Source organism: Gymnogyps californianus, chromosome Z, assembly GCF_018139145.2.
Source record: "Gymnogyps californianus isolate 813 chromosome Z, ASM1813914v2, whole genome shotgun sequence".
In the NCBI taxonomy this organism is placed as follows: domain Eukaryota; kingdom Metazoa; phylum Chordata; class Aves; order Accipitriformes; family Cathartidae; genus Gymnogyps; species Gymnogyps californianus.
The window spans coordinates 22,216,156-22,243,805 of NC_059500.1; the positions used below are offsets into that span (position 1 = coordinate 22,216,156).

The following is a 27,650-nucleotide window of genomic DNA, read 5'->3' on the forward strand; positions in this document are numbered from 1 at the left end:
TCCGGAGCTGGGCTCATGATGGCGGCAGCCGCCGTAGCGGAGGTCAGCAGCGCCGGGAGTAGCAGCAGCGATACCTCCAGCACGGGCGAGGAGGAGAGGATGAGGCGCCTCTTCCAGACCTGTGACGGGGACGGGGATGGCTTCATCAGCAGGTAGCGACAGCGGGAGGAGGTTCTTTGCGCCGCTGGGACGGAGCCGTCCCGTCCTTCTCCCCCGCCCGCGCCCCCGGCCGCCCGTGAAGCGGCGTCTCAACTTCTCGGCGAGTTTGAGTAGTTTGCAGAGCGCAGCCCGCGCCGCCGCCCGGCCGGACCCTCCGCGCCGCCCGTGGGGCAGCCGCCCTGCGGCTTCTGCCGCTGGTAGCGCGGGGTGCGGACCTCCGGACCGGCCGTCTCCCTTGCCCGCTGCCCGCTGTGGCGCGGCGCGGCCGGCCCCAGCCTGCCACGGCCGGTACCTCAGCGGGCGCCACGGCCGGTACCTCAGCGGGCGCCGCGGCCGGCCGGCAGCCCGCCCGCCCGCCACTCCGTCCCTCCCTGCCTCCCTCCGTCCCTGCCTCCCTCCCTGCCCGCCTCTCGGGCGGCCGTTGGCTGCCGGAGCCAGGGGTTTGAGAGCAGGGCTCTGGCTGTGCCTCAGCACGGAGAGCTTTTAGGGACGGAGGGAAGGGTGGACAAATACCGCCGGGAGGACTTGCACTTCCACCAGGTCTGGAAGGTCACGCTTCTAACCTGCGTTGTTTTTGTTACCTGAGGCACTAGGCAGGTGATTTTTGCAAGTAAACAAACAAAGCTGGTCACAGGTCATCTAAGACAAAATTCGTACTGATCTCCCAGATCATCTGGTTTTATTTTTTAATATGTTTTTATCAATATCCTTGTTATACAATCTCATTTAAATTCCTCTACCGACCCCCCCGACCTCCCCTTAGGTTTGGGATTGTGACCCAGGCTGATAGATTTTGAGGGGAAGTGGTGAGCTTGTACATTTGCAGTAGATAGTTGGAAATAAGCTGTAATGAAATGTTCCTGTATCTGGAAGTACTGGCAGTGTGTTTTGGTCAGGACTGGGTTTTGTTGGAAGGGTATTTCTGGAGCTAGTCCTCTGCCCTCACACCGTAGTTTAAAAAATACTGAACTTCCAAAGGTGAGATTTGCCAGAGATGGTCGGAACTTGCATTTTCAAAACGAAACCTATGCTAGTTGCAGTTAGTAAGTGCCTCTAGAGAGCTGAGTCCGAGTGAGGGAATTTCTAAGTCTGTCATCTAACTTGAAACTTAAGAATATGACCCTGCAAAAAGGCTAAGTAAACTTCAATCCCCACTGTCATCTCTTTGGAGCCAGAAAGTTGTTGAAAATCTGTAACAGCTGGCAGTCACTTTAAAAATAAAATTTAAGGGTCATGATATTTCTTATCTAAACAGCTCCCTGAACACTCTTTTTTCCCCAGTCTAATGATTATTTTGACAGTTGTGGTTCTGAAAGGTAAACTTTGAAAACGTATGCTTTCCAACCAGTGTGCTAAGATTGCTTCTCTTTCCATTTGTTCACTTTCTTCATGGAAATTATTCTGATGCCTGAAAACTTAGGATGTTCACTTAAAGCGTACACTGCCTCCTCCAAGCACACTCGCTGATCTGTACTGTGGTGCTTTTCTGCAATGTAAACTCAATAGACTTCTGTCTGAATGTTGCTTGAACTACACTGTTGAAAGCTTTGAAAACTCCAGGACATGTCTGAGGAGGGACATTGGATTTCAGCAGGAAATGGAAATAAAGCCCAGAGGATAGTGGTTGAAAGTCCTTCAGGAGATGGTGGGTCCATTGTTGAAGGTTGCTAATACCTTGCTTCAGAAGGGAGTTGTGCCTTCAAGGCAGAACTGGTATGGCCTTGATCAGAGAACATAGTGTTACAAATTACTGTCTTCCCTTAAATTTCCATATTTGTGAGAAAGTAGTGAATGAATACTTAACAAATGATCTTTGACATGAGAGGGAGTCATTTACTTTTCTTGACTTCATTAGCTAGCCTGGGTAATCCGTCTTGTAAATGGAATGCGTTCCTTGCTTTGTGTAGTGTCTCAATTTCCCCTCGTGATCTATTTTATGGCAGTGGCTTATGCAGGAGCAGACTTGCCCGGTGGTTTTTGGATATATTTGTAGTATGCACCACTGTAGTCTTATAGACAGCTCTTTCCGATTCATGAACACAGAGAGTCCCTGTTAGAAGTATAGCAACTAGGGTGTTGTTGTTGTTTACAGTCTTAGTGTTTAGGTAACTGCATCTTTTTTAATGTAATGAATTAAAATAAAGACAAAAAGGTTACACCTGCTTTTACACTAAACTTAATCTTGCTATTCTGTGCATACTGCTTGCCTTGCTTCTGCTTTTTCTTTTTTCATACAGGCCAGTTGCTTGGTTTTCCTGTTCCCTCTTGCCCTGCTTCCTTTGCTCATCCTTGAGGGCAACAGTTTCTTTGTTGCCTTCCTTGTAGCCCCAGTGGAGATGGTAGGCTGACTTCTGCATGTTACTGCGCCTTTTACAGCAGGTTAAACATTGCAATAAATGCCTGGGCATCTGTATAAAGAGCTGAAAACAGAGAAGCCAGCACTGTAAAATCAGATGCTTCCTTGTGGACTAGAACTCTTCTATAGCCTTTTACTAGTTTGAGCCTCTGTTTCAGAACTTACTTGTTTTCAATGCAATGAGGTTGAAATTTTCAGTTGTTACTCAGCATAGGTTGTCATATCTCTCAAAATGAGTATCCCTTCTCTTCTGCTTGCAGGGCTGAAGCTTGTTCGGTCATTTGTTTGCATAACACATGCAGCAGTTTGTTTATAAGATTTCTTTCTTTCTAACTCCAGAGCTGTTAGGGAAGAGATCATCTTTATTCTTGCAGCAAAGGCAGGCATTTTGTATGCATGTTTATTTAGTTCATATTGCATGGGGAAAAGAGCTATTTGCATTCCTAATGAAGTAACATGGTGTCTCAGCTGTGGAAATGCTTTGTTGTGCATCAAACTGTAAACCTCTTCAAATAATAGCAGGGAAGTAAAGGCACAGATGGAGAGGAGGAGCATGTCCTGAGACTGATTAATTTTCAGGCTTTCACCTGAGATACTGATTAATTTTCAGGCTCTAAATAGTTAGGATGATATCAAAATGATAAAACATAATTAAGTGTGTACCATTGGTGGTTATAACCCAGAAGCAGCTGAATGATGGAGTATGAAATGCTAAGCCTGCGTCTCTGAGCATTGCATTTGGCATGTGCGTATTGAAATTTTGCAACATCTAGCTAGACAAAAGTACTAAGAAAACACAAGAGTTTTAACTTGTTGGTTTGTACTGAAATGGCTTTTGCTGCTTTTGGAATTAATATTACTTATTTTAACGTCTTGCAAGTGCTGGGCATTCTTCTGATACTTCAACAATGAGAGGTAACTTTACAAAAAAAAACCCAAAAAACCCAACTGCAAAGCAGTCCATGATTAAGGCTCGGTTCTGAACACTTGAGATCAGCTGGATCAGCCTTGCTGGGAGCAAAAGGCAGCCTTAAACACTGTTTACAGCAGAACTTTGTTTTTGCAGCTGTAGCTGGATTGTGTTGTTATTAACAAAAACTGAAAAAACACTAATTGCATTCATTTGTTTTGCTTTTTATTCTGTTTGCATTGAAAAGCTTCAGAATCGATGTTACAGTTAAATATATTCAGCTTCAGAGAGTTGGTGCATTGGGGAGGACACCTGCTGCTTTTTCCCCTTTTTTTTTTTTTTTTAAGGTCAGTGTATGTGGCCTTGGTTGATGTTAGTGAGGAAAGTGAGAGCATGCTGGATTTTTACAGGTGGTGGGCTAGATTAATGTCTTCTTTAGAAACTTAATTGCCTTGTAGCTTTATTATATGTGGATTGTACTGAAGTTCCATTTAGCACATAATGAATTTCATCTTTACTGCAGAAGTCACTAAATGGGTTTCCAGATTATTCTGTTCTAACACTGGAAGGTCTAAATAAGGTAATTTTGAATCTGCAGGAAATACTTTTGCTTAAAAAATGAAGCTATGAGCTATGGAGATAACGGCTGAAGAAAAAATTAATTTCATTATTAAGCTACAAACATGCTATTTTTCTGTTTTTAACTTTTAAGCATGGATGAGTAATTTCTAGGGTTATGAAGTAGAAAGGTAAAGCTAGTGTTTAATTCGGAGGGAGAATTGTCATCATATTAACAGTAATGGAATGAAATTCTTTTTGTAGAGTTTGTTTGAAAATATTTTCTTCTGTGTACACAGATTTTTTTTTACACTGGGGTCAATGTCTTACAGAAAATCTCTGGTAAAAGTAGAGCAAGATGTTTAAAAACCCGTAAACCTACTGATTTTGTATTAAGCTAATACAGCCCATTAAAAGGACATGCTGAAAGACTGCCTCCGTTGCTAGCCCTTCACAGAAGCAGTTAAAAGGAACTTGTTGGATTTGATCTGTTATCTGAGTGGTTTTAGCGGTACATAGCTTTGGGAACTCAAAACCTTTGCAAGGACAAGCTGATACTTCCCTTAAAATTTTTAATGGGCTGCAGTAGTAAGGCATTCCCAGCTTTCTTGCTGAGTATATTTTGGCACCCCCTTCAGTGTTTCTGCATCTAGTGGCCATGAGCTATTAGAAAAGAAAAAAAAAAAATCTTTTCAAGAAGACAAAGTATGTATCTATTCATTGTCTTTTTAAGGGAAGAGATTTAGGCTTCTCTGCTCTCTATTACTCTCCACCACAGTCATTACCATTAAACTTCTTTTTAGGTGGTTGCTTTTGCTAATGTGCTTGAACTTCTGTGCTTAACATTTAAAGAGATACCTGTTGAAGCACAAAAGGACTGATTAAATGAGAGAAACAAAATCAGTGTGGGTTGTGTGTGACCGGCCAAGTTACTGCCTTGGCTGTTGTGCTGTAGTTATTTGGGGTATCTAAGACTCAAAATACATATGCTGTGTCATAGCAGGTTAGTAATTCCAGCTGACATCCAGTTACAGTTTTTGGTGTGTAATTAAGCTGAGTTTTTGTAGCTGTGGAAGAAACTGTGAAAGTCTTTATTGCCATAATCCAGGTTGCAAACTAGTGTTCACGTAAACTCGTTTATTAACTTGGTTGAACTAGATCCATTTATGAGATTCTTGATTTTTTTTTTTTAATTTTTTTCTCTTCTTTCAATTTTCTGTAAGTAAAATAAGTACTGCTGAGAAGTGTAAGTGCCCAAACTGACTGCCTTGGAATCTTCTTCAATAAATGGGTAGAGAATGGCCTTATAACTGGAGAACTTTGGAATAAAAATAATCCTTTAGTTATTTAAAACATATGGTCCTTATGTAAAACATGAGATGTTTTACTCTTTATTGCCTGAATGTGGGCCAAACTTTTAATTGACGGTAGTACAGTAGCACAGAATTTGTCTTGTTGAGTTTGACTTCATGGGTCTTCAGGAGAGAACCTATATGAAACAGAACTATGAAATGACAAAAGTGTCCATGATTTTTGTGTTTAAAAAGTAGTATAAAAGTTACTTTTTCCCTAAAACAATCTTTCGCTATTCTTTTTTTTACTCTCCCCTTTAAAAATAGGTAATTATTGAAAGTGTTTGGAGTGAATATAGATGTTTCCTAAGACTGTAATCTGACTTTTCTCCTTGCAGCTGTTTGAAGGGGATACAGTATACTTTAGGCTATAGCTCCATATGAAACCACAAATCAGGTTCATACAAAGCATTGTTAGAGATCTTGTCCAAGCATCATATCTTTAAAAGTCGTATATAAATTGGAGGTAGTGATCTGAGTGTCATAGAAGATGAGTAAATGATGAGCTCAGAACTGCGCTGCCCATTGTTATGAGGGGGAAAAAAACCACGAAGAAGCTACTGGTGTGGGGTAGATTGTGAAGAACTTGTGAAAGGTCCTGTAAATAAAATAAGAGAATGAAAGAAGTGCGTAGTATTTAACATAGATGTTTAGTGAGAACTAAATGGATAGATACCAAGTTCCAAACTCATCAACAGGGTAACTGTTACACTTTTACTAGAATTAAAGAAGACAGAGGTTTGGCCTTGTGTGGTTGCTAGCCTATCTCTTCTGCTGCTCTTCAGTGTGCAGAGGCGCTCTGTGTTAATGTTGAGGTGAAACATTCATTGTTCCCAACGGAGCTGGCTGCAATATGTCAAGGTCTTCAACCATGTAAAGAATATACCTACTGCATGGCCATGAGGTTCTCGGACTCCTCCTTTCTGCTGTGTATTTCTGTGTTCAGCGATTAATAATTTCCCAGTGTTGGTGAGACTTGTCAAGCAGAGTGCAAACAACTCTGTTGACAAGAGAAAAAGGCCTTTTTTCTCAAAGGCTGTCCTTACCAAAGCAGTTTTGACAGTGGTAGCCACAAGAAAACATATAGGAAAAAAACATAAGCAGGTTCTTCCTGTCACTATATTTTCTTTCTTTAACTTCTGTTTATGCTCTGCTGTGATTAAATAGTTTTCCTTTCATAGATGGTCTTGGGACAACTCGGGGAAGGGTGAGCAGAGGCACTTGTATGGGTGTATAATGTGGACTAAGAGAGTAATGTTAAAATGATGCCTCTTTTGAAATAAGCCCAAGACTTTGCAAAAAGATCCGAACAAGGAGCTTTTCTATCATTTGTTCATATATACACTAGTAACCTCCTGGAGACTGTTCTAACTTGGTAATTGCCTCTAAAATCATACTAAACTCTGTAAATGTACAAACATACACAGGCAGGTTTGTCAAAGATTTTATCAGCCTCTTTTGCTGTTGAGGGCATGAAATTTTATATACTGTACATGCAGTTCTGCAGCCCCATGGTGGTAAAACATGGGTTTTACCCATAAGATGATCGTTTATGAGGCCATGCAAATATGTTCAGTTAGGATCTCTGGAAACTTAATCTGGGTATGAGTTAATATTCTGCATGTAGATGCTTTCTAGTCCCTGCCTGCACGCTATTCTGTGCTGGTTGGAAGCAGTATCAGGAACAAAATGTGTAAGTAGAAGCTGCTGTGAGTGCTCAGGTGTCAGCAGACTAGGGAATGATAAAGCCATATATCCTACAAGCAAGAGGTTTAAAAAAGATCCACTCTGTAACAGAACAGCTGGAAACAAAAAACTGCCTTTGAAGACTTGAGAGAGAAGTAATATTATTCTGCTAGTTTTGCAGGTACTGGGGTTTCAAATTTCAAAAGCAGTTTGGTCCCAGTACTGTGCAGTCCTAAGTCTGGCTTCAGTCCAGCTGACTAACAAGGGAACATCATTTAGAAGCAGTCTGCAAAATGTCACCAAGATGGGGACAGGGCTTTGCTTAGGCCTTGTGTTCAGTCTGGCTCTTCATATTGCTGGGCTGTTCTTACCATGGGGTTGGAAAAGTTGTTAGACCCCAGTACAAGACTTTATTCTCACTGGAGATCTGGACTATTTGCTCTGTGCTTTCTTTAACCACCTGAAAGCTTCACGCAACTCATTTGTAGGAATTCCAACAAAAAAATGCCTGAACCTTGGTAAAACTAACTTTGTCCTTGCACTAGTTTTTGAGTGTGTCTTGAAAACAGTTTCAGCTCCCAAGTTCTGTTGCGAGACTTAATTTTATTTTTCATCCATCTCCATTAGGAACCTGTCACAGGGTCTGTGATCCATGTAACTGAAGGAGTGCTTTTATATGGATACAGCACAATACTTACTGTATGCCAAACAAGATGGTGAGTGGAAGCACTGTGCTGTTTTTCACATGATTGTAGTCTGTTTTCTCTGTTTCTCTTGGGACTTGCCTTAGTTAATGATTCCACAGTTGTATAGAATTTTGTGGGGTTTTAGTCTAACTTTGTCCTCCACAGGTCCTCTCAGAGCATCATAACCAAAAAAGGAATAAGTTATGGGGGAAGACAGATGGACGAATATAGATAAAAAGCCAGAGACACACCCTGCATGCTTAGTTTAGGACGAAGAAAAAAGTATCCCTTTGTTAAATATTGTGTCTAGAAAACATACCAAGAATTAACATTTATTAAAGGCTTATGTGTTTCAAAGTCTGTATTTGTTCCAACTAATACACAGTCAGAGGAATATATTCAAACTTGTAATTTCTGAACCTTTCGTATTTCTTGATTAGGTAGCTGTCCAGTTCTTATGTAAACATCAGACATGTGAAGGGCTATAATACAACATTTTAGCTGGAGCTAAAGTTTTAAAGTTAGTTGGTGTGTTTTATACTGGTTATTGCATTTTTCTTTCCTCATTGGCGTTAGTAATCTGGGAAAAGTGACTTAAGTATATATCTCAGGCTTGTTGTTACATGGTGTTATTGTGTTCTTCTTGGGAGCTTGATGTCCAGGTAGATTGTAATGCGGAAAAACTGAGCAGACAGTGAGTCACTTGACAATACAATTGTCAAACTTTTTGATCCATTTGAAAGTTACCATCCAGTTAACTTGTCAGTGCTGAAGTTGTTTCTTATCTTTATTAGTTAGTATTGAATTTTATTAATTTTTAATGAGGTTGTTGCTAATACCATGTTATTGTGGTTATTACTGTAAGGGAATTGAACCTCTCTTTAAAGTCAGTAATTTCCCTTTTGTGGCCCTGAAGGGGAAAAAAAAGTAGTTGTTAAACTGGGATTTTTTTGCCTTGTGTTTTCTTGGGTTTCTTGGTGGCAATTCTGAAAGATTGTAACTTCGCTAATATACTCTATTACTCTCCTCCCAAGGGTGATGGGGAGCAGGGGACCTCACAAGATGCTTTGGTACCTGACCTTTCTAGCAAATCCATAGCCCTAAGTTTATAACATAGAAACCACTGATGGCAGTTCTAGCAGTATGACTGGGACTACAATAAATATTTGAATTTTTCTCATTCATGTGTGATTGCATCTTCTTGTGGTTATGGCAGAAAAGGCAGTTAGCATCCTCCTTAACAACTGTTCGTTGGCTCATGTTTCTAAAGAGCAACTCTGTAGATGTTTTCAGAATTAATTTGCCAAAACCTATAGTTTGAAATTAATGGATGGATTGACTGTTTTGAGAGGTGCTTGGAAGAAAGAAGAGTTCTGCCAGTGGGTGGTTAACTCCTTGTATTTCTTTGTCTCCCATTGTTTGTCCAGTTTGAGGATGCCACGTGCAAGTATTTTGCTGGCCAATGTGGATGAATTCTAAAACAATTAAAAAAAAATTCTTTGTCTTAGATTGCTGGGGTGGGGTAGTTAGTGTCTAAAATTGACTCAAGCAACAGGTCATGCATGTTTTGATGGGAAGCAAGGCACCTCACAAGATGCTTGGGCACCTGGCCTTTCTTGCAAATATACAGCCTTAAGCTAGGTGCCTGCACTCCTTATGAAATGAACTGCGAAAGGTAAGTGGAGGTTTCATGGTTTTTTGAAGTCAGCCTATGCTGCCAAATGAGTTGTTCCACTGTGCCACGGTCCTGAAGTTTCACTCTGTCTGCACTACAGTTTGTTCAGTCAAAGAACTGCCCTGGCTGAAAACTAGCTCAGTAAGAAATATTTCTTTCCAGCATTGTCCGTTCATGGTTCTGGCTTATTATGTGACTGTGTGACTTTTAGTGTTGGCACAAGACGAGTGTAAAAAACTCGAGCTTGGTGTTTAGTTGTGATCCCTCTGGTTACGTCTGCTTGATTTTTAAACACGGTTCACTCCAAAAGCTCCAAACTAAGAAATATCTCTAAAACTTAATTCATGACCATAAAAATGGCATTGTTTTAAGACGTATAAAACTACAGCAGAGGTTTTATTTAGACTCTTGGTATCTCAGCTGGTAAATGAAAGAGATTAACAAGGCTAGTGTTGTGCCTAATTGTGTGTTGTCCAAAGGATGGGCTTCAAATGGTGTCTGGAGAAAAATAGTTATGCTGTGGGTAGACGGCTTTTCAAATCCACCTTATTTTTACTGTGAATGTTCACATGCATCTTTTAAAATAAATAGTGCCTATGTGGAATTCATCCTAGCATAGTGACTGTTCGCATGCATGACCTTGTATGTTAATTAGCATAGCTGTAATGAGCTGTAATGATTAATTTTAATCAGCACATTTAATATCTCCTTTCTTCCAAGAGTTTTTCTGCAGCAGTACTTTCTTATATTTAATAGAACAAAACAGTATTTATGTAATATTAGCAGTTATTCAATGAAATCCCTTATGTAATTTTTAAGGGTAAGTTAGGTAACAAAGACCAGACTACCTCTGCCTGAAACCTATGCTCCTGGTAGTTCCTACCATGTGGTAGAGTCTGTAGGTTGAATTGATACTGTGTTTTAGCAAAATTTGAAACTAGTAAGCAGCACAAAGGAAAGCATAGAATGGCAGAGATTCTATTGACAAGCTCTGCTTCTGTGTTGATAAATGGACCTTTGTTTGCCTGCAACAGTTCTGTCTCCAGAGATGACAGCCTTAGCCAAAATGGACACACTGTTCTCACAGGTCGCAAGATGCAGTTTGTGTTAACAGCTTGATGTAGATGTTCAGAGTACACCATTTAAGTTATTTCTAACAAGTACAATGTGCATTTATTGTGCCGTCTGTAAAACACACGTTTCCATTCTGGAAGTTCCTGCGAGAGGCTGACAGTCTTCTCCATATCTAGTGTAAAATGGGGGGGGAGGCATACACACCGTGGTGGGAGGTATTGGCTGTTGAAGGAACCTTCCCTCTGCTTTCCCAGGAGAAGGAGTGGTGGTGTAGGCTGTGTGCCTACCTGTGAGAGGTGGCCAAGCCAGGACAGAGCTGTGAAGTGAAAGCTGGGCTGGTTGAATTATGAATAAAGCATACAGGGCTTGGGGGCTGGTTGACTGTTAACCCTGTCTTTTTTTCTGCTGCTGCTCAGCATAGTGGAACTGGGTCAGGTTGCAAGTTAATTGTAAACTGACAGAACAGGCACTGGAACATGCAAGGCAGAAAATGAAACTAGCAAGGAGTTTTAAGTGTAACAAAAAATTATCCCAGACCATGGAAACAGTAACAGGAAAAACCGGGAAAGGATACCAAAGAGAGGGAGCCAGTGAGCTGCTGATGGCTGATGCTGAGAAGCATGAGACGTTTTCTCTTTTTTTGTTTCCAACACTGAAAATATCAAACATAGTGAGATGGTTCCTGCAAGTAGGACTGCTGACAAATACCTTGGAAGGATGGGGAAAGAAAGAAGTTAGAGAGTACTTGGATTTGTTTCAATTAGTTTTACTTGAAAATCTTGAGGTAAGATTCTTAAAGACAGCCTCAGAACTATTTTGCACGTTTTTTTGCCTGAGATCTTCCAAAAGATAGAAGTAACAAAAAATGGGGAAAGATAAAATACACTTATTTTCTTTAAAATTGTGGTGAAATGGGGATCAGTCTGCAGACAGCCTATAACTGGCTGAATATGGATTTGTTAAGAAGTTGTGTCAAACCCATTTCGTCTTCTCAAGTCTAGTAAAAGAGGGATAGTGGTGGAAGTGAAACAATAGATGCCTTATGTCTTGTCTTTGTTAAGGCTTTTGTTGTTGTTTTATGACACTTGTAGCCAAGCCAGAGAAGCAAAGTAAGGGAGAGAGTTTCGTTTGGCGTTTTTTTTTCAAGCTATACTTAGAGATTGTTAGATAGCAATAGTTTGTTTTACAACTAAAAGACTGTATCAAATTGAAATTGGAAGGATGGCCTGGGCCTGATAAGTACTATTAAGGATTTATTATCTGTATGACATGATAATGAGTAAGCTTTCTTAAATTTGCGATGACACCAAGCTAAGGAAGATTGGAGACATGCTGGGGGATAAGATTGGAGTCAAAACTGGTGTTGACAAATTGATCTTCAATGTGGCTTGAAAGAAATCAAGTGAGATAAAGTAGGGATAAGTACACGACAGCACATTTGGTGGTAAAAACACAGGATGTGCAATTGAAGAAAATCCTCTGCAATTTATAGTAGGTCTCAAGTTAAACTTGAATTAACAGTGTCATGCTGTTGTAAGACAGGACTTCTGCTTTCAACTTTTCTACACTTTTCAGTGTATGTTTTAAGCTGGTGTCTAGTTTTGCATGCTGTCATCCATCAGGTTGGTGGATCAGTTGGAGAGAGATAAGAGCAGCTGACTGAAGATGATCAGAGATGCAGAAATCGGAGTTCTTTACTCAGAAGAAGGTGGGATATCTAATGATGGATTTTAAAAATGTAATCACTGTTTTTCTTATCCACTGTGATTGCAGAAAACAGACTGTTAACTTCCTTTCTGAAGTAATGTTCTGAATTTCAGCTGGGAAGTTTTAATAGGAAACTTGCAGGAGAGAACAGTGAAGCACTAGGACAGATCATCAACAGAGGTTGTGGCAGCTTTAAAAACAGCTTAGACACCCATCCATCAGTGATGACACGGGTACATTTTTTCCTGTAATTCGTTACAGTGTTGGATAATTTTCCTTTGCAGTCCTTCCCATGGTTTCGTTAGGTGCTGTATTACTGTGGGTGACATTTTAATAACATAAGGCTCGTTCAGTTGACCCGTACAATTCTGAGAATGGAGTTCTGCACTACTCCTCTTTAGATTTAAAACATAACTAAAATCTCCTTGCTCTTCCTTCACCATTTCATTCACTTTCCTAGAACAGACTCCTACCAGCTTCCTTCCCTCCAAGCTATTATGTCTCCTTTTTCTTCTCCTGAAGCTTCTCTGACTCTTATTTTCCCTTGATCCTGTAACAGCAGCTGTGTACCCTGGTTCTTTTCACTATGCCATGCTGGGGGAATAGATCATGTTTGAGAATGTAGGAGTAGTTTTTCTTTGGAATGGTTTGAAGCAATGTTGTGCTCCTAGTGCAGATGTTAATAATTTCTGTACTTTAAAAATGCTGGCATGATGTGGTCAGTGCTAAACTCCTCTCTTCTTTCTCCTTCCTTACACGGGCTAATGTATCCCTGCGAACATGGCCACCCTGTTTACTTCTGCAGCACTTTTCTTGTCTTGTTTTCTTGAGTCAGATGTGTTTTCTTCACTGTTAGAACTTTATTGACTGTCTTCTGCTGTTTAAGAGGTTATTTACTGAGTTTTGCAATTTGTCTCTTGTGCTTGTAGGATAATCAAGCAAATGTGCAAGACCCCATGTAGTGCCATACAGACTCCAAATATGCAGAGCCCAGTGGTTGTGGAATAAATACCTCCGTGTGGGACTGTGGTCTGTTCTAGTGAACTTTCCCTCCCCACCCCCCCATTTGCTTTCAACTTTATGTTTACATTTTGCTTTCATTCCTTCATATTTGGGGGAAAAAATAGAAAAAAAAAAAAATCTTGTGCCCAGCAAATGTCAATCAGTGCTATTATGTCTTCCAAGTTTTCATGTAGCGTGAAAAAACACCTGCGTGAATTCCCTTCGTGATCACAATGGGAGGTTAAAGCTGAAGCCTCAGTGTGAGTTTTTGTCCTGGTTTCGGCTAGGACAGAATTAATTTTCTTCCTAGTAGCTGGTACAGTGCTGTGTTTTGGATTTAGTAGGAGAAGAATGTTGATAACACACTGATGTTTTTAGTTGTTGCTAAGTAGTGTTTATACTAAGTCAAGGATTTTTCAGCTTCTCGTGCCCAGCCAGCAAGAAGGCTGGAGGGGCACAAGAAGCTGGGAGGGGACACCATCAGGACAGCTGACCCAAACTGGCCAAAGAGCTATTCCATACCATATGACATCATGCCCAGTATATAAACTGGGGGGAGTTAACTGGGAGGGGGGATCGCGGCTCGGGAACTAACTGGGCATCGGTCAACGAGTGGTGAGCAATTGCATTGTGCACCACTTACTTTGTATAGTTTAATTCTTTTAGTATTGCTATTGTCATATTATTATTATTATCATCATTATCATTGTTTTTCATTCCTTTCTGTCCTATTAAACTGTCTTTATCTCAACTCACGAGTTTTTTTTTTCCTGATTCTCTCCCCCATCCCAGGGGTGGGGGGGCAGTGAGCGAGCAGCTGCGTGGTGTTTAGCTGCCGGCTGGGGTTAAACCACGACAGTTTTCAAATCCCACTATCAACAGTATTGCTGCTCAGCATTTTAACAAGTGTGTCCAGCTAATGTACCTATTCTGCATCCCATCCTGCCTCACATTATTCAGGACGTGCCAAAAACATCAGCTTAGTTGCAAATGTCTGCTTTACAACTTTTGCCTTGTGCTAACAATGTATTTGATACACAGAAAAGAGAGGTATTAGGACAGTAAAAAGGAAATGGAACTTTATATAAAAAATGAACAATATGGGTGTTACTGTGTATCTTTTACATTCATTTAAAAAGTGGTTTGTAAGTGTAGATGAATACTACTAGGTACTCTAGTACTAGGCAGTAAAAACAAAAAGAATACTCTTGAAACAAAATTAATTTTGTTAAACAATGTATTGACTATTCCAAATATACATGTAAGAAATTAATTGTTTACACATCAATTTATCAGTCTTTCTATGTATGAATGGTTGTGATGAGAATGAATGCACTGTATTAAACTGAGATTAGAACTGAGGGCCTTCTTCCCTAACAGGAGCTGCCAGGCAGATGTATTGTTGCAGTAAATTTGTAGTTCTTCATTCTTTGCCCTTTCTTCGGGGCATCCAGGTAGTAGTAGGTGGAAAATTCCAGCAGTTCTGAAGTTGTCCTGATTATTAGTTCAGCAGCTGTAACTTCAGTCTTGCTTTACCTCTTCCTTTAAAAGATAACATGGAAATGCTGAATGAGTCTATCAGGATGATTGGCACCTGACATAGTAATAGCTTCTGTGTTGTTGAACCATCAAAATTAGTAATAATTGAGGGAATTGGAGAATCAAAAAATACCTATTAAAGTATTTGTACGTGAAATGGTCTGTGGAAACTAATAACTGTTGAGATTGTGATAAAGGTAATGAAATCTCATGTTTCTGAGTGTAAATTGATTAGAGAAACAGAAATTTCTTTCTTGTGGCCATTGCTAGTTCTGGAAATTAGTTCTTCAGAAAAGCATGCTAAGAACTAATGTGGATGATTGTCGTCTTTCCTAGTCTACCAGACTGCTATATCTGCTAGTGAACTTTCCTGAATTGTTTTTCTGTTTTGTAAAGTCAAAACACCTATCAGGCCTTAGCTGGAATGCAAAACTACATAAATTCTCCCTCCAGCACCACATGTAGGTGAGGACATTGTTTTAATCGTGTTTTACAGAGCAGCGGACATAGTCTTCTAGTCTGGTAACCTTCAAAAGTAATCTCTGTATTTGGGAGCTTACCTTGAGATACTTTGCCAAAGAACATAGTGTAATACAGAGAGCTTCTGTAATATACATTCTCTGTTGCTTATGCGTTCTGGGTATATCAGATAGCTTTGGAATCGTAGTGAGTTACTCCTGTTGGTACAGATTGAGAAATAAGCATTTTGTACAGCTTGCTTCATGTGACGCTTAGGGCATGTTATCTAGCTGTTTCTTTCCCCATCTAAAATCCTGATAGAGGTTATCCTCTACTCTGAGCAAAAGGTGTCACTCTGAGCCTTCTGGAAGTTCTGACTGAAGATTGAGCTCAGTGGAAACCTACCTGTACTTTGTTTTGCAGTTGTTGCTGGCTATTTTCTCAACTTTCCTCCCAAAACTTTACATAAAGTATTGGTCCATGTAGTCTTTGTGTGATGCTATAGTTTGTCAGCTGTACATTTGTACTTACTTCAAGTGGTAAGAATGAGATGATGGGCTTTTATCTGAAGGTTTTTTCATTGATGGCCAATAAAACCAGTGAGCTGGAAGATAGCCTTTTTTATAAGGTTTATTGTTGGATGAATTCGTGTGAAGTTTGAGTATTGGTCAATGTGATGGAATTGCTCTGTCAATTGAAGGTCTCCACATGCAAGAGAGTTGCCATAGGTCCTGTGTCACAAAGGTGAAGATGTGATTGCCTGTCCTGGTAGGACAGCAAGCTGTGGAAAGTGAAGAAAATGAGCAGGCTGTCTAATGATGCAGGGAAACCGGAGGCTAGTTTGCCTCTGAAGGGAATGGTGCTGTTACTGGCCTAGTGCTGACTTATCTTCCTCTGTAGTGAACTGGTGTGCGGAGCTAAGTACACAAAAACTATTCGCTTTATTATGATCAGTTTTGTGCTGGTTTAACTACCTGCTGAGACAGCCGTAGTGGAGGAAAATGTGGGGAGACAAGTAAGAGAGCGGAATCATTGCTTTTGACAGCAGCAAGCTGACCTACTGTATCCCAGATTCTTGCTTGTTTGTATGCAGAAGTAGAAAACAGAACAAAGGAAGCTGGAGACAGACTGCTTTGGGAAGCCAGAATGATGGGCAGGGAAGAGGACTAGAAAGACAGAGTTTCAGAGTAGAAGCTACTTCTCATCTGGAGGGAACCTGATTGGCAAGGCAGAAAAGATTGGTGATTTGCAGGAAATCTTTGGTTGGCAGAAAGAAGTGAGTTACTTTTTGGAGGATTTTATTTGACCTAGGTCTAAATCAAAGACTGGTGAAGAAACAGGCAAAAAGTATGTTTTTGTTTTGGTTGCATTCCACTTTTATGTGCTGTCTCAACTAAGAGCAGCTTTAGAATTCTGCATGCAGCACGTCTTACAAATTTAGACTGTTGCCTTTGCTAGATCAAATCTTACACGGTGAAATTCCTGGGGGAGGGTGTGCTTAAGGTTTGTGGAAGTCTTGGTCTTACTTGCTTGTCTTCAAGCTTCATGAAGGCAGTAACACCAGCTGAAACCTGCAGAGGCCACGTAGTTGAAGCCCAGACATAGAAGTCTGGAGAATGCTCAGCTGGAGGGAGGGACTTCTGTTAGCATTTTCTGTGACATGGCAGCGTTCGTTCACACCAGACTTCTCTTTTGCAAGGGCCCACAGCTTCTTAATGAGAAAGCAAAGTCAGGTATTTTAGAAAAGTACTCTTTTAGTATGAGTAGCAAATGTGAGTTGTCTCAGAAAAAAACAATTCTGAGATCGTTGCCAGGATTGTTTGCCTGCAGTTGCTCATAGAAAAGTCAAAGCTAGGGAACTGGTGTAATTCCATGATTTAAGCAGTCAGGGGCTTGACTTGCTGTCAGAGTCAGAGCAGATGGGGCACTGCGTGAGGCCCAGAAACACAGCAGTTGGGTAAGGGTCCGGCAGTGGGTGCTCTGGAGATCGGCAGCTACACCAAGGAACTAAATTAAACACGCTTCTACCAAGGATAAAAGTGATCTAACTCTAGTGATTCCAGCATATATTTTTTAATTGGCAATTTCTTATTGCTTCATTTCCTGGGGATGCTATGGAGTGCTCCATTGGACATGGATCTCTAGGTCAGTCCTTTTTAAGTTAATGTTTCAAATAGATCACTGTTTATCTACAGTATTGGTCTAGAAGTGTCTCACAGCACAACTGTGTGGAACAGGTTTTCTTACGTTGTTTGTTTATTTACTCTACTTGCCTCTAGGGAACTTGCATGCGTCTTTAGTTTTTACTTTTCTTCTTCAAAGGTATTTGTGCACCTCAACTGCAAGTTGCATAAGCAAACATTAAATGTTTTCTGGCAAAATGACCATACCTTTTTAGTAGCTGAAAATTTAAATAGTTTTAAGTAAATATATAGTTGCTCTTGGTGTTATATAGTGGCTGTAGAACCATCCTTACCAGACTTCCTTTATAAATTTGGTAGAACATAAGATGGGAAAAGAACAGGAAAATTACTCCACTGGTTCTGTTCAGTCTCAGAGCCAAACCCTTGCAGGTATTGTGCAGCATGCATGTATGTTCACCTAGTTAGTTCCTCATGCTTACCAAAGCGATAATGAGAACAAGGTAAAAGTGAGTACAGCAGGGAGTATGGCTGTTCTAGGAAAGAAAAAGACTGTGTTACTGATCCTGTTTTGGTGTCTAACAGAAATTTCACTCATTTTAAGTTTGATCTTCCATTTATTAAAAAAACCAACCAACCAACCGACCCAAATAAAAAAATAACAATCACCGAACACTTTTATATTGTAATTTTTAGAGTATGCAGGTGTATACTTTATTTATATGTTTAACTGCCCAATATTATTATAGCATGCAGTATGTATGACAGTATTTTTGTATTTAATTTCTCTTGGGGGAGAAAATCTAAATGTTTCAAATTTATGTCAAGTTATAAATTAAGCTCATTTTTTAATTGTTAGCAAAATCCTGTTTTTAAACGGTGTTAGGAATTAAGAAGATGGAATGTGTAACAATTCTTGAAGGATTGGTGTGGTAGGTGGATGGCTAAACAATTAGAACAGGTTGTGACAGAATAACCTGATGTTTTCCTGTTAAAAGTACAGTTTCTTGTGACAGCAGGAGTTCAGCTTTACAGCTTCCTTAGCTTGCTTTCTGGCTGTTTTCAAAATTTAGGTGTCATTGACCTCATTGACCTGGTAACTAACATGTCCTTAAAACCTTTTATGTGGTACTTCTTTTTTGGGGCGGAGAGTATGTTTTTCCAATGAAACTGAAATTAATTAAAGGTTAAATTAAAAGATTGTATTTAAGCGAATTATTTTTTTTCTCCCTAATCTGAAAATATTCCAGATACGTATTTTGGAGAAAGGTTTTAATGTTATGCAGCAAGCTTGCTGAATCCAAAATATCTTTCTGATTTGTGGAATGAAAAATGGTTTAGGGCCTGTATTCTTGCACTGATGTCAGTTAATATGTATTTTTATGTGGAGTTTTTTACATGTTTGGGATGTAGTCTATTGAGACTGTGAATAGAAAGTGATACTATGGAAAGTCCAAGTTGGTTTATTTTTTTAATGTGAACTATTACGGTTTCAATTTTGTTGTGGTTGATGTTTTGGTTTCTCTCTTGTCTGAAGAGCTAAACTTTAACCACAATTGAAGTAATAAAGCTGACTGTCTAGATTCTGATTTCCAGTTGTGTAGCTTGGGCAAAACCCAGGAGAGTTACTGAAGAGAAAATAGGGCACAAAAAGTGAAATTAAGTCTTGCCAAGACTAAAAACATTCTAAATATTTTAAAATATTACAAATCACGGTATTCATAAACCTAACTAGTTCTGTCACTCTTATCTGCTCTAATCCTGTGGTTTTTTGAAGACTTTGTCTGTTCTATGTCTTCTAGTTGTTTTTTTTTTCCAGTGCTCATCAGCTTAAGGTGAGCAAGACAGATTTGTCATAAGGCAGCGTTTAATAAAACAGTTCTGTAACAGCGTGATAGGTGTTTCATGTGTTACATGTTAGCTAGTGTTTTCAGAGCATCTGAGTAGCTTTAAATGCCCAGCCCTTTGGACTCTGAAAAATTCCTACCTTTGAATACAGGTGAGAATTCATTTGAAATATGTTTAGATGGGTTGAGTGGGTTCTCTAACATAGAGACTTCCTGTTCCCAACTGTCTCCTGTGTGTCTGTCACCATAAAAATGGATCCAAATTTTGTAGGAGTTAGTAGAAAGATGTCAGTTAACTCCCACAGAATAGAGAACATTTAGGTTTAAGAGCAAATGTACTGAAATTATGTACATCTCTCTGCCAAAGATAAGCTTTCGTCTGTATTGAACTGGTGTATTAGGGGAGACTTTTATAGTCATCTTGATTTTAAAAGTTGAATCAAAATAGGTGGCTGGATTATTTTATAAATAAAGTTATTTTCATTAAAAAAAGAGGATTCTTTGTTTTTGTTATTAAGCAGTAGGGCCATACCTGCAGTAGAACCCTCCGATGTCTTAATCACTAGTTGTGGAATTTTATGTTCCCAAGTATTTTATTTTTATTCTATTTCAGAATGCTTTTGAGACAGTTTTCTTTTAAAGTGACTAGAAGTTCTAATTAGTTGTGCTTCTTAACATGTACATATTTACATGGAGAAACTCCTCCAGATCTACATGGGAATGTTTGTAGAATTTAAAATGAAAATGTTCTTTACTTAAAAATCCTTTTGATAAAGTTTGTAGATGGAGATTAGGAAAACTCTTGTCATTTCAGATTGCATGATGCACTCCATGTTAATTAAATCTATTTTCAGTAGTGCTTGTAGTCCTCAGTTACTCGAGTAGTCTCCAATTTATTACTTTATTGGTTTTTGTAATTCATTACCTCTTTTCTTGTGCTTCCGTACATGTGCTTCAGGCAATGTCCTCAGGCTGCAGATGCTACGAATGATACTCAGTGCATAACAGGAGGGAAAGCTTAGCACCTTTTGGCTGTCGGGAACCAGATACCGATTTGGAGATGTCCTTTGTGGGCTGTATTGAGAGGGCGGCTTACAGTTCTCACAGACAGGGCCGTGTAAGGCATGCCAGTGCCACAAGTGCCGCAGCCTCCTCCCACCCCAGCGTGGCAAAACTGGCTCTTCTGAGGCTGGGGCAACAGACCTTTGTCCTGGAAGCCCCTGGCAGCATTGCTGTACACTGCTTCTCCTGATACTTACTTCAAAATTAGCACCCCTCTGGGGAGTCCCTCGATCTGTGGTGCTATATCTGGTCTGTTGTAAGAGAACACACGTAGACATAGCTTAATTGTATCTGTCATTCCCCTTGTAAAAATTTGAATGCTTTGTCATCCTTATTTTTCTTTGCAACACCTGTGTGAGATTGGTTTGTATTGTTGTCTTAATTTTTAAAAACGGGGAACTGAGCCATGCTAAGATGATTTATTTATTTATTCATTGACCAGATTCAAAGCTAAGAGCAAAACTCTGACCAAAATTCTAACTGCAAGTATCAATTGCTTATATTTGGCCTATGTAACGTAGTTTAATTCTCTTATTATGAAGTTATTTCTTGTCATAAGTGGATATTTTATTTTATTAATTTATTTTTGCTAAAATACATGGTCATAATGTAATTATTATTATTACACTCCAGTTTTACTGTAAACATCTCTGCCAAGAATTCTGTTGGGGCAGCTCTGGAATTCCTGTGTGGAACAGACTTACAAAGCTCCACCCAATGTACAACTTCTTTCTGTACAATAGATGGACCTTGATTGTGATAATAAATTACTTCAGTGAAACTGTTCATGCAAGAACTTTGGATATTTCACTGTATCATGTTTTCACAGAAACCTTCTGAATGATGTTCAGATATTAGTAATGAAATAATAATACTACTAAATATGCTAATAATTCACATAATACTAATATTATTACACATTTCCTTTACCTTCCTCCTACAGAAAGGTTTTGTACAACATAAAAATAAGCAACACTTAAAAGAAGCCATGACATACTCATACTATTTGTGGTATGAATCAGTGTGGTAGTATTATGCAATCCAACTGAAAAAGTATTTAAGAAAAGGGTGGCAGGAAAGAAATAGTCAAGTGTGAGAGTGGCAAAGTAGTGGTAATTTTTTTTTAACTTTTGAAACTGGAGAGAATGGGGCACCAAGAAGATTTTGGCAGTGTAGAGCACCTGTTGCTTCAGATCTGACTGAATTGGGTTGCCCATATTTTATTTAGAATGTGATTAGTTGTCATTTGACAAATATGTATCTGTCATCCTTCAGTTGCTGGAGAAGTTGTTTCAAGCTTGTGTTTCCTTCTCTCTCCCCATGCCTCTTCTTCTCTGAAGTGAGATAGGGCTAGGTGGGAGAGGAACAGGAAAAGAGGATGAAAGAGGGTCTTTTGGCTCTCCCTTTTTTTGGTGCTTGAGTCTCTCTGAGTAGCAGCAGAATGAGGCAGGCCTGAGTCTATCAACTTTGTCTCCTGCTGTTTATGAAAACTATGAGCATCTGGAAAGGAGCAGAGGTGCATTCTCTGTACACTCAGGAAGATTATTTGGTCTGGGTTTACAGTTGCAGGGTTGTGTTTGCCTAAGAATGGTAGTGGGGTTTTTAGTGGTTTACATTTTGAAAAAAGACAGTATGACAATATCTTCAAAAAACTCTTTTCTTTTCTGAGGGGTTGATTTAGTCTCTGATGAAGCAAATGACTGAGGAATTTCACTGAGCTGCACATCCGCCACTATTGGAGAGTATCAGGTGTTTGTCTAATAGTCCACTTACATTCATATCCAATTAACATCCAATACCTTGTTTCCTGTTGTTCCCTGAGTAGACTTGTTAATGGTTATTCACTCTATTTAGTTATCAACTTCTGATTCATGATTTTTTTTTTTTTACCAACTGCTACTGTTGAGGATTCTTTCAAAATATTTAATCTTACCTCAGTTTTGAAAAAGAAGAAAGACAAAGTGGTGGGGAACAAACCCCTCAGACTATTTTCGCCTGAGACTAGTGTTATACCCCAAATTAAGCCTAAGGTATGTTCTTGAGGTTCTTGTCTTCACATAAAATAGAAAATCGCATTGGTCATAGTGTTGCTGACTTTTTTTTACCTGGATAGTATGTTTAGGGTTATTTGCATGCGTCTCTCCTAAGAGCACATTGTATAAATTTGTAAATGTATTGTATGCAGTAAGTATCTTCCACGTTGATACGGTTGTGGCTGTCTTTTGGCCACTCACAGTCAGTGCCAGAGTATTTTTCATAGTACTGCCCTCCTCCCCCTTTTGTGAGTTTCATTAAACAATTGGACCAAGCAAGCTTCCTAAGAGGGTTTTGTAGTCAGAATATTTGGAGACAGGCTTGAAGCCAGTTAATTGAAATAATATTTCTCTTTTCTGCTGTTTTCTTTGTCCTTTATATGTTTTTCCTCTTTAGCTTACTGCTGTTCAGTGGCAACAAAAATTTCCTTGGCATGTCCTGAGTAAAATGGAAATTTAAATAGCCATTGATCTAGTCAGAAGATAATTATTTAAATTGTTGCTGTGTCACCTTTTCAGAAGATACTGTGAAGATCAACAGCAGGATTCAGCTCTCCCTTGTGTCCATCTCTGCTAATAGAAGTGTTAATAATGGCATGAAAATAGAGGTTAATACTTAAAGAAAAATGTTCCCTTCTTTTCCATGGTCTTTCTGTGTTATAATTTCTTGCCAACCTCGTAGTTCCTTTGTTGGATTAACAAAAACAATAGTGGGCTTATTGGTTTTAAACGTCTGTGCATTAATGCATTTCCAGATTAGACAGAGTTAGTATTCCTTTTCTTCTAAACTAAATTGTTTTTTTTTCTTCTCTGTTCTCACTTCTCCAACCTTTCTTCCACTTCCATCCTTCCCCTGCCCCCATTTTCCCTCTAAAAATATCCTTAGGAACGACTTGCTGATGATGTGCCGCCAACTGAATATGGAGGAGTCTGTCGCGGAGATCATGCACCAGTTGGGAGCAGATGAAAATGGAAAAATTTCCTTCCAGGATTTTAGTCAGTGCCGCATGGAACTGGTACGAGAAATCAGGAAGGAGGAAGTGGAGCTTTCTGTGAAATCGGATGACTCTTGTAAAAAGAAAAAGTTAAGGGATAGGATAGCTTCCTGGCCAACTAGCAGCAATAACAGTTTAGGTAGGTATGACTTTTAAATGTCCTGTTGGTGTAATTTAACAAAAGATAAACTCCGGGGGTTTTGTTACCAATTTTACTGGCATCAGGATTTCCCCTAAAGGGCTTTGTGAATATGCTTTGGCATAATTTCATCATATTTTAGAGTGCTGTTGTAACTGATGCAGTCTGGTCATCAGTATGTAGACTAGAATGTGTGCAGAACATCCTCTTTAAAAACCCTAGTTGCACAAGACAATGGTCTTTCTTGAAAGGACGAGAGCTGCGGAGCTCAGCGGTAACTGAAGATCCAGTGAGCTCTTTGTTGTCTGTAAAGCCCAAACAGGTAGGTAGGTAGAAATATTAAAAATGAGGAGAGAAATAGTCTTAGTCTTTTGTCTTTCAGATGTAATATACTGTAGGAGTGTGGATGTTTATTGGATGCTTTAAAAATCAGCCCACTTAGTTGGGGATCTGAGTGCTGGAAGTGCCTTGTGATTTAGAGAATACAAAAATTCTCCTTTCCTTTCACCCTTCTTCCACTCGGGGAAAAAAAAAAGGAAAAAAACCCCTTGCTGTGCCATCTACAGGAACATGGGATGTAGGAAGGGATTGTCTGTGTCATTGAGTCCAGTCCTTGATAGCACTGTGATCAATCGGCATTAGATCAGAAATGTTAATGCCTACAAAATGCTTCCTTTCACCCTGTAACAGATGAAAGATACCAGAGGACACAGCTTCTGTGGTCAAAAATCCCAAAATGCAAGGTACTGTGGAAAAAGCTGGGGATGTTGTCAGTGCTCTAGCTCCCTACAGCAGCTGCATACTAGCTAAACATGACTGCTGGCCCATGATCTGGAACTGACCTACATCCATGCTTCAGAAGAAGGCAATCAGCCTCTGATTGTATTTAGGTAGAGCTGTGTCCCCTCAACCTTTTGTTTACACTACATGAGCCTAGAGTTTTTTAAAATACTTTTTTAACAAGAGATCCTCCATTAGTCATTCCAATAGTCTTTCTTTGCATGTGTCCTAAATTAAGTTAGGAATTTTTTTTTACAGTCAGATATACTTCGTACATCTTCCTGGAGAGTTTGGTTGTCTGTGTTCTGGCTCCTCATGTAACTGACCTGTTGTCAGAGTCCAGTTCTCTCTGACCAGGTACTTATAGATATTCCACGCGTGGAGGGTGTCATGTTTAATATCAGATTTACTTATTTGAAGATAGTTGATGTTACATGGGATTTCTGATTTAGCAGAGTGATACAAAACATACTGAAAACACAATACAAATATATGTTACACATAGCAGAATATAGCAATTGCAATACACTGTTCAATCACGATATCAATGTGATTCCCAATGTCTCTCTAATATGCTCACCATCACGACACTAAGCATCTCCAGTCTCGCCGAGAAGACATATGTGGGTTGAAGCCAGCTTGAGCCCATTGCTCTCTTTTAAATTCTTTTGTTAGTCGTTTATGTTTTTATAGTCTTTATGTTGAGCTGAGCCATGTATACATCTCCCCCATGTTGGCCTGGCTAACTCGGGGAGACATTCACACTCTTTTAATGAACTCAGGGAGAAACACACCACCGGTTGATTCACTCAGCTGTTGAGAGCTATTTATCTAAAGCAAAGACCACTCTCAGGTCCACTTGGTGTTGAGATCAAGTGAGCTTCTTCGCAACAGCTGTGATCAGTAAAACCCTGGATTATTATCTGAGCTTCATGGGGACATCACCCTTGCCCGTCTCCTCTGAGCCTTCTTCCATGGTAGGGGTTTACTGGTCAGTCACATCTGTCTTTATTTTTTCAGTAGTCAGTCTCCTAAGATGTAAAACTGGGCATGTGTTGGTTTTCGGGTTTGTTTTTGTGTTTGGGGTTTATTTATTTATTTATTTTGGGCAGGTGGGTTTAGCACGTTGTTCTGTCTTCTAGTAACTCTGCATATGTTTTTGGCTGGTCATCTCAGGCCTTCAAATTTTCCTTGTTTGCTTTGTATCCTTGGTGAATTCCTTATCTTCTTGCTTTTTAGATTGCCTGCACTTCTCCCTCACCATCCCATCATCTCATGCTCATTGGCTTTTCTTTTTGACTTCTCAGCATAGCAGATGTGTTTCATAGCTCTGTTTATTCTCCATCTCATCTCTTTTACTACTTCATAGTCATATTTTGTTGTAGAGGTATTTTGTTGTTAACGTTTCCTCTGTTTATCCTTCTTCCATATATATTCTTGAATTGCAAGACAATTAACTCCATAGTTTCTATGCCTGTTTCTCCATCACTGTCTATGCTGAATCTTCATAATCCTTGGGCTCAAATTGCGTTTCCAGCCCATGAATCTCTTTCAGGAGCTGTATCAAACAATAGTTCAAAACCAAGATTGTGCCTAATATCTTTTTGTATTGGATTAAGGACGGTACGTGTTCCCTAGCTCATAAAATTATCTTCTGCCTCTGTTGGCTGTTTTTTCAATGCTGCCACTGTTGTATTTTCCTGCAAAACAGAACTTTTTCTGCCCTCAGACTGCTATACAAAGTTTCCCTGTTTGCTGACCAGATTTCTGGCAACTCAGGTTTTAAAATCTTCTTTCTTAGACAAACCAGCCTAATAATTATGGTTTGTAATAATCAAGGGTAAAAGATAGGTCCTAAGCTTTACTGGAGGAAGGTCTGCATTACAGTCTCAAAATGTATCCCACAAAGACATCTTATTAATTGCTGGCAAAAAATAGTCATGGATGAACATTCAGATTTGTTAATGTGTACAATTCATTCCCTACTCTTTTTTCCTATTTTCCAATTTCTGTTAGTTGTACAAGAGTAATTTGATGCTTTTTTAAAGTTGGTGAGTGAATTCATATTTCTTTTTATAATTTTTTTTTTTTTTTTTTTTTTCAAAAGTTGAGTTAAGTCCAGGAGACCTTTGAATTTCCTGCCTTGGTATATTTCACTCTGTGCTGATGAAGCCTGATTATTTTACTGTACTGTATTTTTAAACCTATAGGGAGTTTATGTTTTTTGTGCTTGTCCTGCCTTGACTGTTGCAGATTCTGTAAGACTTTTTAATAATTAGAGAACATATGGAGATGCTCCCCCATGTAAACAAAAAACAGAATGGGAGGAAATAATAATAATGAGTGTTTAGAATGCAACCGGTTTTTATCTGGTTGTAAAAGAAAACCATTATGGCAGCACTGTTCAAGATGTTCTACAGATCTTTTTTTAAAGAGGCGAGGAAACACCACTGTAATGTATTTCTGTGATATAAACACTGCACAGAGTATGAACATAATGAGAGCTGAGGAATTATACTTGCAGTCAAGCTTGAATTATGATCTACATATGCTTCCATGCCTTTCATGTCTTTGAGGGCTCACGTATGTACTCATTAGTGATCAAAGGGCTGATTGTGTTATATTGACTGTTTGCTATTGCTTTCTAAACATTGTTTAAGATGGGAGACATCATCATGTGCAAATTCAAACTTATAAACTTGGTGGATGGTTTTTTGTGTATTTTTTTTTTTTGGACAAAGAACACTGTTTTTAATAAACATTATTTTGAAAGATAGTTTACAAGGCTTTTTTCAAGACTGATTTCTACATAATGTGTCAGCTGCTGATAATCCTTGAAAGCTATTATCATGTATCCATCTGGGGTGCATAAATTACAAAATTTCAAAATTCATTTGACTGTCACTGAGAAGCAGGGGTCCTGGTGATCTGAAGCAAAGGAATCCAGCGTCTGTCATGGACGTTTTTACACTGCAAGTTTGTATGTAATCGTGCAGAGATTACCAGTCAGACAGCATTTTGTGTAGGCTTTTCTTGTAGCTGTTCACAATTTCTTAACAAAGAGTGTAAAAACAAATGCATATATCTAAATAAAAGATTATCTTTGCTACCTATAATTTTTGCATTTCATTATAAAGAAAATAACTGGGGAAAAAAGGTCCTAAGAAATAATTACATCTAAATGGCTATTGAACTTCGTCTCACCCATCGTTTTTTATCACTGATAAGGTTATTCTAATAATTTTGCCCAACTCTGCCCAACAAATGTTTCTACTCCTGTGTTTCCAGATGGGATGCAGAAGTAAGGAAACTGGTTGACTGTTTTAGTCAAGGTACAGGACTCAGTTTTATTAATACCCAGTCATATATGTGCTCAGTAAGCCAAACCTGCATCCATATCTACCATCTTGACAATCAAATGAGTGTATAGATGTAAAAGTTTAATCTTTTATTCAAATGCATGAAGAAGGACATTTTTCAAGTTATTAGA

At 39.2% G+C, this 27,650-nt stretch overlaps 1 protein-coding gene across 2 annotated transcripts in view; it reads left to right on the forward strand.

The window, feature by feature from the left end:
- Positions 1–27,650, forward strand: part of MCC (MCC regulator of WNT signaling pathway) — a 205,308-nt gene continuing 177,658 nt past the window's right edge. Inside the window, exons 1-2 of one of the 2 annotated variants that reach the window (XM_050913512.1) lie at positions 1–152; positions 23,133–23,380. In XM_050913512.1, coding sequence (XP_050769469.1) covers positions 16–152; positions 23,133–23,380 — 385 coding nt within the window. In that variant the 5' untranslated portion in view covers positions 1–15. The remainder of the gene's footprint in view (positions 153–23,132; positions 23,381–27,650) is intronic. The other variant, XM_050913511.1, reaches the window with a different exon arrangement.